A 17,764-nucleotide genomic window follows, 5' to 3' on the forward strand; every position below is an offset into this window, starting at 1 on the left:
CTTGAGGGACTTTACAACTTCTATCCTAAAGATTGACAGACCGCTGAGTGAGGACGAACACGTCACGTCAGGTATGATCAAACAAACTCCGCGTATTCTTCACTGGATCATTACACACACTCTGCGTCCAACCAACAGTGGCCACTCTCGGTTGGATAGGCCTAGCATACATCTTCTCTACATTCTGCAAAATAAGATTCTCTTAAATTGGGCGAACTACTTTGTAAAACGTCTATTTTATGTGCGAGACAGCTCCAAAACTGTGGCTCTAGGGTATGCCTCTCAAATAATGAAAATTCTTAAGTTTTGGAAAGTTGCAATACCTATTGTGCCTCTCCTATCTCCGTCGGCAGCTCAAGAGTTTGATTCTGCCACTCTATCGCATATGGGATATAGGTGGGACAAAGACCGCAAATGCTTCTATTTCTTCGAAAGAAAATCCAAAACCAGAATTTACAACTTTGACGTGCCTTCGGAACGCATCCATGTTGCTGAAGAACAGCCTGATGAAGAAATGCAGGATGCGCCTGAAACAGATGTGCCTCAAGCTGAGGCCAATACTGGTTGGGGTGAGTGGGTGCCACGAAGGTGGTCTCCCACCAACTACGTACCTGAACCTACAGCCCCTCCATTCGCCGGTGGTACTTCAGCCTCAACACCAAATGCGGACATCACTCACATGCTTCAACAGATGGAAATCGTCAACAAAGAACGCCATGAAGAAGCACGGTACTGGCATGTTCAACAAACTGAATGGCACAACGAGCATCGGGACTGGCATGATGAGCACACACGGATGTATCACAACCAACACGCTTGGCACCAAGACTTGGTTAAATGGCATCAGGTTTTCTACAACGAAATGTCCGGCTTTATGGATGATTGCCGTGAAAATCCTGGGATTATGGACAACTTTAGAAGCATTGAAGTTCAGAATCGATTTAGGCGATACTCCTTCATGGGCCAAAATCCAGACACAATGCCTCCTCCTCCGCCTCCGCCAAGCTACCTAGATCCTGACAGACATGATGAGGAGTCCTGTGGTGGCAACAATCCAACTTAACCAACCACCCTTCCATCTCACTGCATTTCATTTCATATTGCTCATGTTTTATTCTGTTGCACAATATATGGTTTAGCTTATGTAACTCTTAAACCCGTTCGCACACTTAAAATGCTTTTCAAATTCTGTTTACCTCTATTTGTTATTGCCCTTACTTTTTGAATGATTCTTTGTGAATGATTCTTTAACTTGCAGCTTCTTTCTTTGTGATTGATAGCCTATTATCAAATTTTGCCATGCCCTGCTACACTTTCTGCTTGATGACTATGTTTCTTCCTCTTTTTGATGTTGACAAAGGGGGAGAAAACGCAGATATGCACAAACTCAGGGGGAGTATCACACATCTTGCAGAGAATTTGCCATCATCAAAAAGGGGGAGTTTGTGAAAGAATTCTTTAACTTGAATTAATTTTTAATGATAGCAAATTGTGTGATCATCATCCAAATTGATTGTGCATTGCATTACATGATATATTTGTGTTCTTATTTTGTCCATCATCCCACTTTATTGTTGCATAAACATACATACAAATCTACATTGAAAATTCCCTTCAAATAACAATTCAAATGCATTTTATATCAGTATGTATCAATACATGAGCCTCTGCATCGATACATGTAGCATGTGATTAATCACAAAACAATTTCTGTTCAGTATGCATCGATGCATACGAGCCATGCATCAATACATGGAAGGGCAAAAACTCTATGCATCGATACACACGAATTCTGCATTGATACATGACCACTTGAGACAGCCTGTGCATCAATACATGCGCAATAGGCATCGATACATGACCACCTGAGACAACCTGTGCATCAATACATAAGCATTAAGCATCGATACATATCAGTGTAAAAATCACATGCATCGATACACACGATTTATGCATCGATACATGAGTAATTAATTTCACCAAATATTCACACAACTTACAGTATGTATCGATACACACTCCTATGCATCAATACACAAAGTTGTTTTAAGTCATAACAGCAACTGTTTTTGCAGCAAATATAAGAACAGGTCTCAACAGCAGATGACGGAACGAATCAATTGAGGGAAAACAATTTGAACACAGATCAATAGCAGTGTTGGAGCAAATTGTTTTGTGAGCACATAGAAACCTGAAAGAGACTTCATCTTCTTCATCTTCTCAATCACTTCCCTTCAAGAACAATTACACATAACAATTCTTGTTCTTTGGATTAAAGAAGGATTGAGATAACGTTCAGTGGTACGATCAAGGATCTAGCTGTGGGTTGTAGTGGAACGATCGAGGATCTAGCTGAGTCGAAGATTGAAGGGGGTTTCTAGGAAAAACCTACTGGTTTGTCCTTCAAGAACTGGTGTGTTCTTGAGGGTTTGGGAGTCACATTTGCAGAACATATTCAGCCGCAGCGTTGCGTTTGGAGATCGGGGGATTTCGCAAGCAGGTCGTGGAACCGGTGAATTGTTTGCAACTTTGTGCAGGAAAATCTTGATCGAGCTCAGATCAAGTGAAGGTTTATACAAGAAGAGATTCTTGGAGTTTAGAAATTCTGTCTTTGTATCAAAACCTTGTATCAACGGATTCGGCAATAATTGATAATCAAAGTTCTCAATTTCATTTGAAATTGAGAGGGAGACGTACCCACACGCGAGGACGACGTGGGGAACTTCCTTAACAAATCTCTGCGTATCGTACTCTTACCTTAATCTTCTTTACGTTTCAAAACTGTTTTGCAATTTCTGTTAGTGTGTGGTGATTGATCATTTTTGTTGGACAGCAGTGATAATAAAACCTTTAGTCATACACCATTGCTGTTTATCATCAAACACACACACACCAACTGTTTGACAAAACGGTTAACTTAATTGTGTTCATTGGAAATAGAATTTGAGGATAAGCGCATTCAATCTGTTAAAATTCTGTGTGTGTTATTTCTGTCATACTCATTAAAATCCAGCAACTGCACTTGCGTGTCCGGCTTTCTAGTAGCAGTTCAGAATAGACGGAAGTCGATTCGGGACTGATTTTTCCGCCATTTTTGAAAACTCTGATAAAACGTTAAATCCGTTAATTTTAAAGAGGTGATATATTCACCCCCCCTCTCGATCACTAGCCACACCGTCTAACACTTTGTATTACTCATCTATGGCCTAGCTTTATTACCTAACATTGACAATTTTGTTGATGTTAACGCCATTAGAATATTCTTGATTGGGAATCATGTTTTGACTTTATTGGGTGACATGTACTTCTATTTGCATTTGAGGAATTCTAAGGGTGGTGGAACCATTGTGTGCTGTGTTCCTCTTTTATACAAGTGGTTTATTTTGCACTTGCCTCAAACGCCTGCTTTCTTGGAGAACCGACAATGTCTACGGTGGTCTCAGAGACTTATGTCTCTCACTAATGATGATATTGTTTGGTATTATAATTCATTGGGTTACTTGGATATTATTGACAGTTGTGGTGAGTTCTCTAACGTGCCTCTCATTGGTACGCAAGGAGGAATCAACTACAACCTAACATTGGCCTATCGTCGACTTGGGTTCCCCTTGAGAGATAAGCCTAATAATGTTCAGTTAGAGGGTCTATTTTATCAGGAGGGTAAATATTCCAAAAATTTGAAGAATAGAATGGTTTGTTCTTGGCACAATGTTCATAGGAAGGGTAGAGTTGAGCTTGGTCCATGAAAATTTGTAGCTTTGGAAGCTTGCACTATTTGGGTGAAGAAGAGAGCTTTGGAGCTCAAGATGCCATACGCTTGCGAGAGACCAATGTCTTTGGTTATGGTAGAGACATTAACTCTCCCTAATGTAAGACCTCAATTTTGACCCTAAGATCCCTCATGCTATCTCATCATTTGTATTGGCTTTTGGGATCACACCTTGGTATCCTCCTTACCCCTCATTCATTGGGTTTACATGGGGAGAGATCACCAAGCACATTTGATTGTATCATACTTTGTTTTCATTTTTCTACTAACCAAAGTATCAAAAATATGTCTAGTGTAGCTTTGTTTCTTTTGTAGGTGTGTATGTGTGTCCATCCGTGCCCCCACCAAGCTCATATCTAGGGTTTGAGACCCTCAAGGCAAGGGATCAATCAGGGAAAGGTTCACATTGGTTCTAAACATCATATATATATATATATATATATATATATATATATATATATATATATATCCCATGCTCTTTAATTAACATTTTGATCAAGAATTCATCAAGAGTTTGAAGCTTGTTTGCCTTGGAAGCCCTAATTAATATGGGTATCTTGTGTGACTTCCTCAGCATGTTTCCTAAACAATTGGTCAAAAATATCAAGGTATACTTTATTGTACATCATCTTTAGCATATATGATTCTCCATGAGCCCCAAAGATCAAAAGAACTTCAAGTTTGCAGGTTGGTTCAAAGAGGGTGACCAGAGGAATTCAACTAGTCAAATCTATGGTACCTTAGATCCTACCTCCTACAATTTTGGTCATATGAAAATTATTTCAAGAGAAACGTTACTATTTATGACATTCCAAACAACTTTCATGTTAGCATTAAGAGCTAGTTTTGCTTGTAAGACCATTTTTTATGGTGAAAGATTATATGTCATTTTGTCCGTGCCCTTGTAAGGAGGTCAACTTCCAAGGACCATAACTTTCTCAATATTTGTGATATGAAGGCCATATAAGTTTCATGATAAAATTCAAGATGCTTTATCCAACTTTTCTTCTTTGAGAAAAGTCAAATTCTACTTGCAAGGGCATTTACTAAGAGGAAACATTATAGGTCCCTTTTGGCCATCATCATTCATCAAGCAATTTTCCTCAACTTCTAAAATCCATAAATCCCTCATGCAAGATTTAAATGGTGTCAAATTTGTGATCAAATTGAATAGGATTGAAAATTATACAACTTTGATGAAGGAACCATTTTCATTTGAAGCTCATAACAAAAGTTATTCAAGGTGGGAAAAGTGGTCATTTGACTTTATACTTAGAAAATTCTCAACTATGTTTTATTTACCAACTTCCACCTCAAATTTATCATGATCCAAGCTCCAAATGGAAATGTTTTAAACAGAAAAGTTGTTACCCTTCATGTTACCTTTCTAAAGAGTCCAAGATCATGGCATTTGGAGCATTTTTGAATGACTTGTAAAAGGTTGCATTGCATGGCCCCATTTGGAAGTTTCTGATGATCAATTTTAATTCGACATTGCATGGTCTCATGTCAAGGCTTCAACATCACTCATGCACGATTTTGGACCTTTTCGAATCTTTCTTTGGGCATATCACATACCCATACATGCATGCACATCATGTTGCTATTTTTGGACAAATTTGAATTGGTGTGAAAAGCAACTTGCAATGCTATATATACCTTTCCCTTGAGCTTAGAAATGGACCCTTTTTCCCAATCTTTGCATTGCTTCTTCCCTAACCTCCATAAAAGGATAAACTTGAAGATTTCAATTGAAATCGAGTTTCAATTTCATTTCTGTTTTGAGATTGAAACTTCAAGAATCCAAGCCATTTGATCATTCATTTCATCTCCTGCAAGTGTATAGTTGCAAGCCTAAGCATATTGAGATCGAGATCAAGCTCCCTCACTGCAAACAGAAGGTGAATTTTGTGAAACTTCTCTTCTTCGATTCTCCTTCAATTCTCCATCATTTCACTTGGTGTTTGGTTGGCTGAAGTCCCACCAATGTAGGAAGCAAGATTGAGTTGCTTTGAGGTCAAATCGAAGCAACTCGGTTCATACTCCTCAATTTTCAATTCCATGTATCTTTCAATATAATTGGAATTGGAGAATTTTGAGGGCATATTTGGACTCCTGACAATTTTTCCTTCAAAATAGTATATACACTTTTTATTTGAGTGAACTTTGGTGGTGGACCAGTGCGGTGAGGTCCACCGGAGAAGAAGACCGGAGCTAGGGCTCCAGTGATGTGTCGTGTTCATCCCATCCATCTGATTAATGCCTTGCATTTTAATCTTGACCCTCGGTTTGAAATACCATTGTTGCAGCGCGTTGACTCGGTTCCATCATGGACAACACACACGTGGCCATCAGATCTGCCACCTCAATTAATGAGGGAAATCTGATGGCCCTTGTGTCATACCCCGATTTTGGTCCTGAATTTTTTATGTTTTTATTTTCGTTTAGCATGCCTGGCCTAACCTTACTTTGGTTTTATATGAGGATTGGTTTTGGTCCAAAGTCATGGTGTTGTTCATGTGATTGTGGATACATCTATGGTCTGGGTCATCTGAACAACCAAGCTTCTTGTGTTTCAAGCCACTTGCTAGTCATGTTATTGGTTCATGGATACTATGTCAAAACCCTAACCTTATGGTCTCATTTCATGACCTTGTCCATGTACATTATCAGTCAAGCTATTTTTTTTCAAAAGTCAAACATTCAAGTCATAAGACAAAACAATTTGGAAACCAACTTCAAACCATTTGTTAATCCATTTCAATCTATTTCATGTCATTGTAAATCATTATATGTGAGTCCATACAAGAAAATACAAAATTTGGCATTTTTGACCAACTGTTGACTTTGGTCAACAGTTGACTTTTTGGTCAACTTTGACCAAAGTCAACCCAAATTCATTAAACCCTAAATTTCACCCTGATCATCAATACATTGTCCATTTACAAAGAAAATACCAAAAAATGAAGTTTTGACCTATTGTTGACTTTGGTCAACAGTTGTCTTTTTGGTCAACTTTGACCAAAGTCAACCTCCCCATTGTTGACCATCAAGAACCTAACCTAACCCAATCTGCCTTGATTCTCCGTCCAAGCTTCACTTGGTGATGCCTTTTTCATGATTACTCCCATTACAAGTAAGTGACTTTGCAAACCTTGTCTTTTTGGCATTTTGGAGCAAATGACCGTTTGCCTTGGTCTGTCCCTAATCCATTTCCAAGGGGTCCTCTAACAGCCCAACATTTGTTCATTACTTATCACTCTTGGCTTTAACCTAAAACAGTACATCAAACCATGAAAGTGCAAGATCAAGTCAATGGAAATATAGGATTTGCCTGCCCTACTGCTACAACATTCTGTCAATGAATTCCTGCAAAGCCACGGTTATGCCTCCAAGTGGTAGCTGCAGCCTGCAAAACCAGTGCACCATAAATCAACAGGTTGTTGTGCAAGGATCCATTCGATTAAGATAACATTGCTCAAGGGTTTGCTAAAGGGCCAACCTTCACCAAATGACCAAGGCAATAATGTCTCTCTAAACCAGACTAAATGTCTTGTTGCAACACATCCAGTCACAAGGCAAACATCAGGAAGCCAGAACTTATCTGCAAAAGCACACAATTGCATCACCATGGAAGGACACAGCAGGATAATAGCATGAAACTACTGGCTGCATAACAGTCTGAAGCCTGAACTGAAATACCAATTATACTCACCTTCAAACCAGTGCCTAACCTCTTGTGCAGAATCACAACACCCTGCAACCTATACAGCACACCATAACCCCGCAGTGAATATGCACCAACACACAACATTCTTATCGGCATCATTTCTGCCATGAATATTGTGGTTCAAAGCAAGGACCAATTGTAGAGTCCTCCTGCAGCAGTTGGAAAACCACAACATTGCATCATCAAGTAATGACCTTTTAATCATAAGCATAGCAGTCCAATTCAGCTAACATTTGCAACAGCCACCCAATGCTAATTGACCAACCACAACATAGTAACATACCTGTGGGAACACTGCTGTGTAAAACCAGACCAAGGTTGAACTTAGGCGAGTGGAAATACATGGATAAGGTGTGCTGCAGAATTGAGCAACATTAAACCTACAATCATCAACCCCATTCCTCATTGGAAGCATATGCTGCTAACTCAAGCCATTGACCCAGCTTGCCTTGCCATACCATGACTATACCCACCTGCATCAAGCCAAATTACCATGACCATAGCTTGCTGCAATAATCCAGGTGAAACCATGTCAAACCAGTGAAGATGAAAAGAAGAACCTGCTACCAGCTGCAATCATACAGTCATCTGAGCTTACATAACTATTTAGACATGCTAACACCTGCATTTGGCCTTAAAATTGTAATGATGAAGGGCTCATGAAAGCTGCAGCAAAAGAATCATCTCTGCATGAACTCGACCATCCAGAAACCTCAGTGCATAATCCATGAATATGTGTGTCAATGACCAACTTGTTTTAAGCCTACAAACTAGTTCAGACCTGCAGCAAAACCACAATCTCATGTCAGTTCCATTTCTAGCCTAGCAGGAAGCCCACCATATCCAACACCAGTCCAGGTACACGCATCCACATCTTGCAGCCAACATGAAGCCTAGTCAAGTTTGTTTCAATGCCTAAGTGCAAGTCAACAAACACCCTGCAGCCATCAATCCAAATATGTGAGCCAACCATACATCACTCTCCATAAACATGTCTTAATAGAGTAATACATTTGGTCACTTGAAACTCACCATGACAGGGGTAATGCATACAACAATTGGCCCTACAACATGCTATGATCCTGTTACATTAGACGTCTACATCGAATCCAAAATTCTACAGATGGATAGCATCTTTTCCAAGCCACAGCAACATGCCTAACTACATCAATAACAAACCATAGCAAACCAAAGCTCCAATTTTCACTGCAGTAAACAAAATAATTACCGAGTCGGTTAAATTTCAGAAATATCCCAATTTGGCATAGAGACAAAAACAAAGAAGAAGGCACATGCTCAGGTTACCTGTTCCAGATCCAAGTATCAAACGAGATGGACCAAATTCTGAGCATCAAAAAAGGAACTTTGCAGGAACGCCTCTTTTGAACATCAAAGACCCCCTTGGAAACCCTAATCAAGGAACATAAATAGAGAGGGAGAGAAAATCAGTAAAGGAGGCGGAATTGAAAACTTGAAAAGCAAAATTAAAACCCTAATTGGAGGCGGACAAAAATTCTACCAAGAACCCTAATCCCCAACTCAGAAAAGAAACCGATTGAGAGAGGCGCAACGAAGGAGAAAGCAGAAGGAGGGTCACGTACCTGTTCATTCACTTCCGAGACATCCCAATCTGGTAGAATTCTTGCCCTTTTGTCGTTCCCTATTCAGATGCATAAATGTGTGCTTATCTACTACCTTCCAAACCTGATGTTTTCTATGCAAATTATGTTGTTTTTCTTCTTTCGTATGGATGATTCGAGTTGGATCTCGTGGACTAGGTTTAGGGATTCGTTGTTTGCATTTGTTTTCTTCTTGATACTTAGGTTTGGTCACTATTAGTAGGGTTTGGTTTTGTTTTGGGGGAGTTCTAAGCTGAGAGGGGAGAAGATGAGGCGAAAAGAACGTTTCAAATTTTGTTGTGTTTCTATAAAAAAAAACGAATCGTCAAAGGTCAAAGGTGTTTGTTGCCTTTCCCGATGTCATTTGATCTTCCCAACATTGTTGATTCCCCATGAATAGCTTAACAGCTGGCCATTGACAAGGGTGCTTTCCACCCTTCTGTTCGCCTCCTCACGTGGGCCAGGCTAGAACAGGTTTCTATAAACCTCACCCAACAGACTTTTTTTTGTTTTGGTTTTTATTTTTTTTAATTTCAATCTATTCTGGTTTAATATTTTAGTTGTTATTAAAATGATAACTAGTCATGAGTGGCTTGGTGGAGAAGGGTAGTATCATAGTCTTGAGTGGAGTGGGTTCAATACTCATGTATAGCATTTTTTTGGCATTTTATTTCTTTTAGCTATTTTATTTTCTTTTAGCATTTTCATTTCTTTTTATGTTTATGCCTTTATTATACTCATAGTTTCATTTGTTAATAATGCAAATTTGTTTTCTCTTAATTTCACCATTCATTCAAAACCATTTTTAAACTTATAAAAATCATATTTTTCTCGATTTAATATCGAGCCCATTTTCACACCCTTGTAAGTCGATTGCTTTTTAAGCATCGCCATCAACCTCACATAGCTTACTCTTGGGCTTTCTTACAATGAGCCGGTTCCTTTGCACTTACACTCATACATTGCATCATTTATTGTTTGGACCCGATTTAATTATTCCAACACTTTGAATCCCCATTCATAACAAATGTATCCCTCTCCCATGAAATGTATAATATTTATTCTTTCATTCTTTATCCATCTGTTAATACAAGAATTAAAATGAACATTCGATAACCATTTCAAAACAAGATCAAAACCTCGATCCAACGTCGAGTAATCATTTTTCAAAGCCTAACAGAACCAGCACGTATTCATCCACCCTTTCGTAAGTCGATTGCTTTATGCATCGCCATCAACCTTGTAAGCCGATTGCTTTATGCATCGCCATCAACCTTGTAAGTCGATTGCTTCATGCGTCGCCATCTACCCTTATCCCTAACACTTCTCCTTACTCCACTCGTCAACTCTTGTTCCGATTAGGTAGCACCCATTAGATAGAACCCTTTGTATGATAACATAGGTAGGATTCCCATATCCTTTTGTATGATAACATAGGTAGGATTCCCATGTCCTTTTGTATGATAACATAGGTAGGATTCCCTTATTCTTTTGTATGATAATATAGGTAGATATTCCCATTTGTAAATCCTAACACCTAAGTACTTATTACATGACAACTCTAGGGCAGAGCTTCCCCATCTTTAGACCTTTCCGAGCGTCTCCGATCTTGTGGCATGTAGTTCGTCCTATTGCAAAGAGGTAACTGCCTAAGACTCGATTCAGCGAGCTGCGACACCTACTGCTAGGACGTGAACACATTGCCCACTCTCCTTTGACACAACTGGTGTCCTCCTTTGTGAGTCCATGTTCAGATGGCAATCCCTATATAGCCGAACTACGGCAACTCTGATTCTCATGTTCAGATGAGATACGTAGGCACAAGATGCGATGTCTTGTCAAGTTTGACTGACAACTAACAACTAATCTTTGTTTGTTTTCGCCCCCGTTGCGATTCTTTTCTCTCGCCCTCATTGCGATCGAGACATTCCCTTTCTCTTGCCCTAGTTGCAATCGAGACCCTTATTCCCGTAGTTAGCCGAACTACGGCTTGCTCTGATTCTCATTCCAGATGAGATACGTAGGCATAAGACGCGATGTCTTAGCGAGCACACTCCTCTTTAACCCATAGGTAGCCGAGCTACGAAGACTCTGATTCTCATATTCAGATGAGATACGTATGTAGTGGATGCGATATCCGTGCGAGTCATTTTCTTTTGACCCCTCTTTTAGTAAATAGTACATTAGATATACCCACACCCTTTAGACAAGAACAACAAGAGTGGATCCCGTAGAGTACTACGGATGCGTAGGGGAGCTAATACCTTCCCTTCGCATAATCGACTCCCGAACCCAAGATTTGGTTGCGAGACCTTGTCTTTTCCTTTCCTTTCTCCAGGTTTACTTCGAGCGTTTCCTTTCCCTCCTTTTGGATAAATAACGCACGGTGGCGACTCTTCTGTCATTTCTTTCTCGCCGGTTGTTTTTTTCGCACCACTGTATTTTTTCAGGCTGCGACACCTTGTTTTTTCTCATTTATTTTAATATCTAATTTTATTATTTTTATTAGCCTATTTTGTTTAATTCATATAAATTTCATTTTTAATCCAAAAAATATGGGACTTTCACAAAAATCTTTAATTATTTTTCTCTTCCATATTTTGATTTAAAATCATTTTATAAATTAATTTATATATTTTTTGTTGAATTAAATGATTTTTGACTTATTTTTAAATATTTTAAAATACTTCTGACTTTCCAAAAAATATGAATTTTTTTGTCTAAGGTCCTTTGACCTTGTTTGACCTAGGATAAATCCCTTTGTCCATTTAAAAATGCATTTTAATTCATTTTAAAATTGATTTTTATTTGTTTATTTGTTTAAAAATATTGTTAAGCCATGTGATTGACTTTGTGGTGTTTGAATTTCTGTTTGGCCTTGGTCATGGTTGATATGAACCTCTATTTGACCAATACTATTGGATTTAGGGTGTTGATGAAATGTACATTTCATCCCTCAAGATGAATGGATAGTATTGATCAGATGAATTTCCTCCTCTGATCAATTTGGGTTTTTACTACCCCTTCCATATTCATCTTCATCCCTATTCTTCCCCAATCCATCATTGACCAATGATTTCTCTAATGTCCAAATGCTAGTTGATTCATCAATGACCTTGTGTCAGATGAATAAACATGAGCTGGATTGAGATAGGTTCATCCCATCTTTATTTTAGTGTGTGGTATGTTTTAGGAGCTTAGTTCTTTATACCAAGTCTCTAACATGCATTAACACCAATATCTTTATTGCCCAACCTCAGATAGTTGTGACTTCTACATAAGTCCAATTACGATTGCTTAACATAGAGCTAAATTTATCCCACAAAAGGCATAACATTCTAGTAAGTGAGATTGTAAGTCTCCCATTCTTCATGGTATTATGTGAAGACTTGACCTTTTTTCCATTCATGATAGCTAGTGGCATACTTGTTGATTTATCCATGTTGGAGCCCTTCTCATGGATGATGTCTTGGTTCATGTATTCATACTTGTGAATGGATGGTTAAGTGTTCTCCAAGGAATGACTTAAACAATTAAAACTCTTTGACTAACTCATCACTAACCTCTTATTGACATTGCTTTACTTTCAAGTTATTTACTTAATGCAATTTAAATTTTAGTATCTTTATCATTCATTGCCATTTACATTTCATGCAACTTGTTTATGTTTTAGTCATTTTCTTTTTTGCTCGCTTGAGCCATACCTAATGATTGTATATATTGTGTGCTTGTGATTTTGTTATGTTTGTGGTATTAGGAACTTAAGAAACTTAATAACAACAAAAACTCTAAAAAATATGTTGATGGACTATTGGACTTAGAATTAGGAAACATTCCCTATGATTTAAAGGACTTGGCCAATGCCATTATTCGGAGACTGAGCTATCCTTGACTATGCCTTTGATTTGCTGCAAACCTTGAGTGCCCTTGGTTCATCTGCTATGTGGTCTTTATGTTTAAGCTACTATTTTGATTTTGTGATTGATATATGATGATTGTTTCTGAGATTTTTCCAAGGATTACTTCATCTGATACATTTGAAGACATTGGAGACTGCTAGCTATTGGAGTGCTTGCTTGGATATTATGGTTATCTTTATTTGATGCCTTGGTCTTCATATAAATTGTGTGGATATTTGTTATGCTTATTGTCTGTTCAAAAGTCCAAAGGAAATGGGTTTCTATATGACATTCTTGTCTTGTGGATATTTTGGTTATTTTCAACTCTTAACTTTTAATTTTTTTGTCTAGGGTAGCCTCTTCATCTCCTCCCCCTTCTTTAATTTCAAAATATATCCCTCTTTAAATAAAATTCTTTGCTTGTGTTTTTAACTTACACGTGTTTTAATAATTAGAAACTTTGGCCTTACGCCAATGAATTTTTAAACTTTTTCTTAAATCAAACTTGTGAATAAACTTAATCATATTGACCTCAACTTCAAAAAAACAAAAAGAATCAAACTTGTGAATAAACTTAATCATATTGACCTCTATGTAACCAACCCCCTTACCTATAATCTCTGGAAATTTTTTATTTTTTATTTGAAAACTTCTTATCTTTGGGTTTTGTTCGTTCTTTTTCCCTTTTCCTTTGGAAACAATAAAAGCGCGGTGGCGACTCTGGTTTTATTGACGTCAAGTTGATCCATAGCTTGATGATCATGAATTTACCGCTATAAAAATTAAGTTGTGACTCTGCTAGGGATTAGTCCTCAGTGGGTTTAGCCTAACTTTTTGTATGTATATTTGTATATTTGTATATTTGATGTTTGTTTGTATATATTGTTTGTGTGATATATTTTGTCTGTTGTGCTTAGCGATCTCTGTATGGTGAGATAATTTCTAACCCTAACTTGAGTGCAATTTAAGATAGGAGGGTGGTATAGTCATGTTGGCTTTGTAGGAGTAGTTCTGAAAGAGTTAACATGAGATCCCTCACTCAGTGGAGACCTCTTTGGAGTTACTGATGTCACACGAGTAAGTCGTGGATAGGCATTACTTTCTCTAATTTGGGGGTCTGAAAGATGAGGAATGTAGAACATTTAACCCAACTTGGCCTATTTAGGACATAGTGCGAATATTGTTCCGGTGTAGACTTGATAACAGTTATTACACGATACTACACTCTGATGAGTTTCTCTTGAGAATACTATGGGTTGATGAGTCAGTCATTTAAACCTATAGTATCCGGTAGATAGGATCACGACTCTGGGAAATTTTTAGAATATGCTCTACAGGTTTATATCTATAGTACACTCCTTTGGGATGGTTCTTAACCCGACTCCATGCTCGTGACTCACAACAAACCCTTTGATTCTCGGTTGATATGATCAGTCTCACCAATATCAATGAAACTTAGGTGTTGATAAGGTGAAAGACCATAATCCCCCAAAATGGATGATTGGTGTTGATGACGACTTGATCCATCCCATGGCCTTTATTTGTATTTTCCTTGTGTGTGATCCCTTGTGTTTGATTGTTGCATTTATGCATTCATGCGCATCATTACATTCATCACAACAATAAATTTTCAAGGAACTAAGGTCTTATTTGCAAAAATATTTAGACCTTGGGTTGTGAACGAAGGAATACCAAAAAGTATAGTTTCAAATGTCCCAATTTGAAGGAGTTAAGGAAGTTGTCATCCTTTGTATTAGATCCCTTGGAATTCAAGTAACGTTATGGGAAGATTTTATCCATATTGTCTACTGATGTGGTTGAAGGGCTTTTGAGTGTCTTGGTGCAGTTTTATGACCCTCTCTATCGATGTTTCACTTTTCCTGATTATCAGCATGTGCCCACGTTAGAAGAGTATGCCCATTTCTTGGGTATGCCCGTATCTAACAAGGTGCCTTTCAGTGGATTGGAGGAGATTCTGAGATCTCAAGTCATAGCCTAAGCTCTTCATTTGAAGAAATCTGAGATTGATGCTAATTTGGTGAAGAATGGAGGAATTCTAAGGTTGACTTATGAATTTCTCATTGGTAGAGAAACTGCTTTGGCTCAAGCCGATAGCGTGGATGCTTTTGAAACCATCCTTGTCCTGCTAATCTATGGCTTAACTTTGTTCCCTAACATTGCCGATTTTGTTGATGTTAACGCCATTAGAATTTTCTTGATTTGGAATCGTGTTCCTACTCTGTTAGGTGACATGTATTTCTGTTTTCATATGAGGAATTCTAATGGTGGTGGAACCATTGTATGATGCGTTCCTCTTTTGTACAAGTGGTTTATTTTGCACTTGCCTCGGACACTAGCTTTCTTATAGAACTGACAATGTCTATGGTGATCTTAGAGACTTATGTCTCTCACTATCGATGATATTGTTTGGTATGATTCTTTTTATGGAATAGAGATTATTGATATTTGTGGTGAGTTCTCTAACGTGCCTCTCATTGGTACACAATGAGGAATTAACTACAACCCTGCTTTGGCCCGTCGTCAGCTTCGGTTCCTCTTGAGAGATAAGCCTAATAACGTTCAGTTAGAGGGTCTATTATATCAGGAGGGTAAAGATCCCCAATGTTTGAAGAGAAAAATGGTGTGTGCTTGGCACAATATGCATAGGAAAGAAAGATCCGAGCTTGGTCCATGCAACTGTGTAGCTTTGGAAGCTTACAATATTTGGGTGAAGAAGAGAGCTTTATAGCTCAACATGTCGTACGCTTGTGAGAGACCTATGTTTGTGGTTATGGATGGGCCATCAACTCCCCATAACCAAGATGTAGAGGAGTTGGAAGATGCACTCTCCAAGATGAAGCAAGAAAGAGACTTGTGGGAAGAGCGGTTTCATGCTTTGAACCACAAGCATGTAAAGTTGCATATTGAGCCGAGAGACAAAGATGAACTTCTTGAGGTTCTTGAAGAACGTGTAGTGAAAGGACAGAGAGAGCCAGAGGATTTATCTTCCTCTAGTATGTCTCAACCTTCCGGTGCTTGGAAGAAGATTGTTGATCGACTCGTCCTCGAGAAAGCTCAGATGCAGATAGCCTTTGAGTTAGAGATTCAGTGCATCCGAAGGAAGTACACTCTCTTGTCCAGTTCATCTGATGTAGTTGCTAGGGATCCTTAGGATGATAGTTTCCTTTCCTCTTGTATTTGTATTTTTGGTTTCTGAACTTGTACTCAGTGTAACCCTTCCAAATTTTATAAATAAAAAAGAGTTTTTTATGGTAAATTGAATTGATATTATTGCTTACTATTGTTAATTGAAAATATTTGCAAATGAGACTTCATATGTTCCTTGAAGCTAAAAAAAATTAAAGACATTGCATTCCTTGCATCATTTGCATAACAGGGTTTTCTTCAAGCCAAATGTCTTATGGGTTCTTCTTCTGTGTATCAGTCAAGTTGACTCATCACTGCTACACTCGCGCTAATATCCATAAAAGAATGGAGAATCTAGAGCAAGAGAACAGAGAGCTTAAGGATGAGATTGCTAGAATCACATCTTTGATGGAGTTTGTGAATGCTGCTCAGAATCAACCATCTTCGCCTCCTGCAACTTCTCCTCCTCAGAGGACTGTTATTTCAGAGATTGCTTCAACGTCTATGCATGTGGTAGCTAGCCAGTATGCGCCTGCCATGCCTGGTAGGTTCCCTTAGGGAATGCCACCCAACTTTGTGCATGAAGGGTATGCTCCAACCTTTGCTTCTATGCCGACATCTAGCCCGGTCTTGTGTGTACCTCCTCCTATTGTGCATACTCTACCTCGTGTCAAGGAAATCGTCTATCATTCTGAGCCTTCTGAAGGCCCCGATGTTTATGAGAAGATGGACGAGATAAAAGATCAATTTCTAGAGCTACGAAAGGAATTGAAGACCTTAAGAGGGAAATATTTGTTCGGTAAAAGTGTTGTTGAGTTATGCTTAGTGCCTGATATTAAGATCCCAGTGAAGTTCAAGGTCCCAGACTTTGAAAAGTATAAGGGGAATACCTGCCCTTTGAGTCATCTTGTTATGTATGCTCGAAAGATGTCTACTCAGACCGACAATGATCAACTACTCATTCATTACTTCAAAGACAGTCTAACTGGTGTTGCACTCAGATGGTATATGGGATTGGATAATGCCAATGTTCGTAATTTTAATGACTTGGGTGAGGCCTTTGTTAAACAATACAAGTATAATGTTGATATGGCTCCGGATCAGGATCAATAGAGATCAATGTCCCAGAAAGAGAAAGAAACATTCAAGGAATACGCCCAAAGATGGAGGGAGTTGGCTGCTCAAATTAGTCCACCTGTGGAGGAGAAAGAAATGACCAAGATATTTTTTGAAGATGTTGAGTTCATTTTACTATGAACGCATGATTGCTAGTCCTCCTAATGATTTCACTGAAATGGTGAACATGGGGATGCGGTTGGAAGAAGGAGTCCGAGAGGGACGGTTATCCAAAGTGAAGCTTCGGTGAGCAAGAAATACGGTGGTAGTTTCTCTAGAAAGAAGGAAGGAGAAACCAATGCAGTGTCTGCGGGGAGGCAAAGAAGGCCTCTTGTGAAGAAGAATTCCCAGTCCCGTCAACATCATCATCAACTATCATTAGTAATTCCTGTGTAAACCAATAATTCAACAAATCAATCAGTTCCTGTCCAGCAACAACATCAGTAATAACCATAACAACGTACCAACTACAACAACGACAATC

The 17,764-nt window shown here is 38.6% G+C and overlaps 1 protein-coding gene across 1 annotated transcript; it reads left to right on the forward strand.

The window, feature by feature from the left end:
* The first annotated feature begins 16,509 nt into the window (after nt 1–16,509).
* On the forward strand, nt 16,510–17,277 carry LOC127102673 (uncharacterized). The gene is made up of 2 exons (XM_051040017.1): nt 16,510–16,708; nt 16,751–17,277. Exons 1-2 carry the CDS (start codon nt 16,510–16,512, stop codon nt 17,275–17,277), a joined length of 726 nt encoding a protein of 241 aa, XP_050895974.1.
* Nucleotides 17,278–17,764: the final 487 nt, after the last annotated feature.

Source organism: Lathyrus oleraceus, chromosome 1 (assembly GCF_024323335.1).
Source record: "Lathyrus oleraceus cultivar Zhongwan6 chromosome 1, CAAS_Psat_ZW6_1.0, whole genome shotgun sequence".
NCBI classification, from domain to species: Eukaryota; Viridiplantae; Streptophyta; class Magnoliopsida; order Fabales; family Fabaceae; genus Lathyrus; species Lathyrus oleraceus.

Coding starts and splice junctions, on each gene's coding strand:
- LOC127102673 (XM_051040017.1), top strand. CDS start 16,510: ATGGAGAATCTAGAGCAAGAGAACAGAGAGCTTAAGGATGAGATTGCT. Junction 16,709..16,750: donor GTATGCGCCTGCCATGCCTG/GTAGGTTCCCTT, acceptor TTGTGCATGAAG/GGTATGCTCCAACCTTTGCT.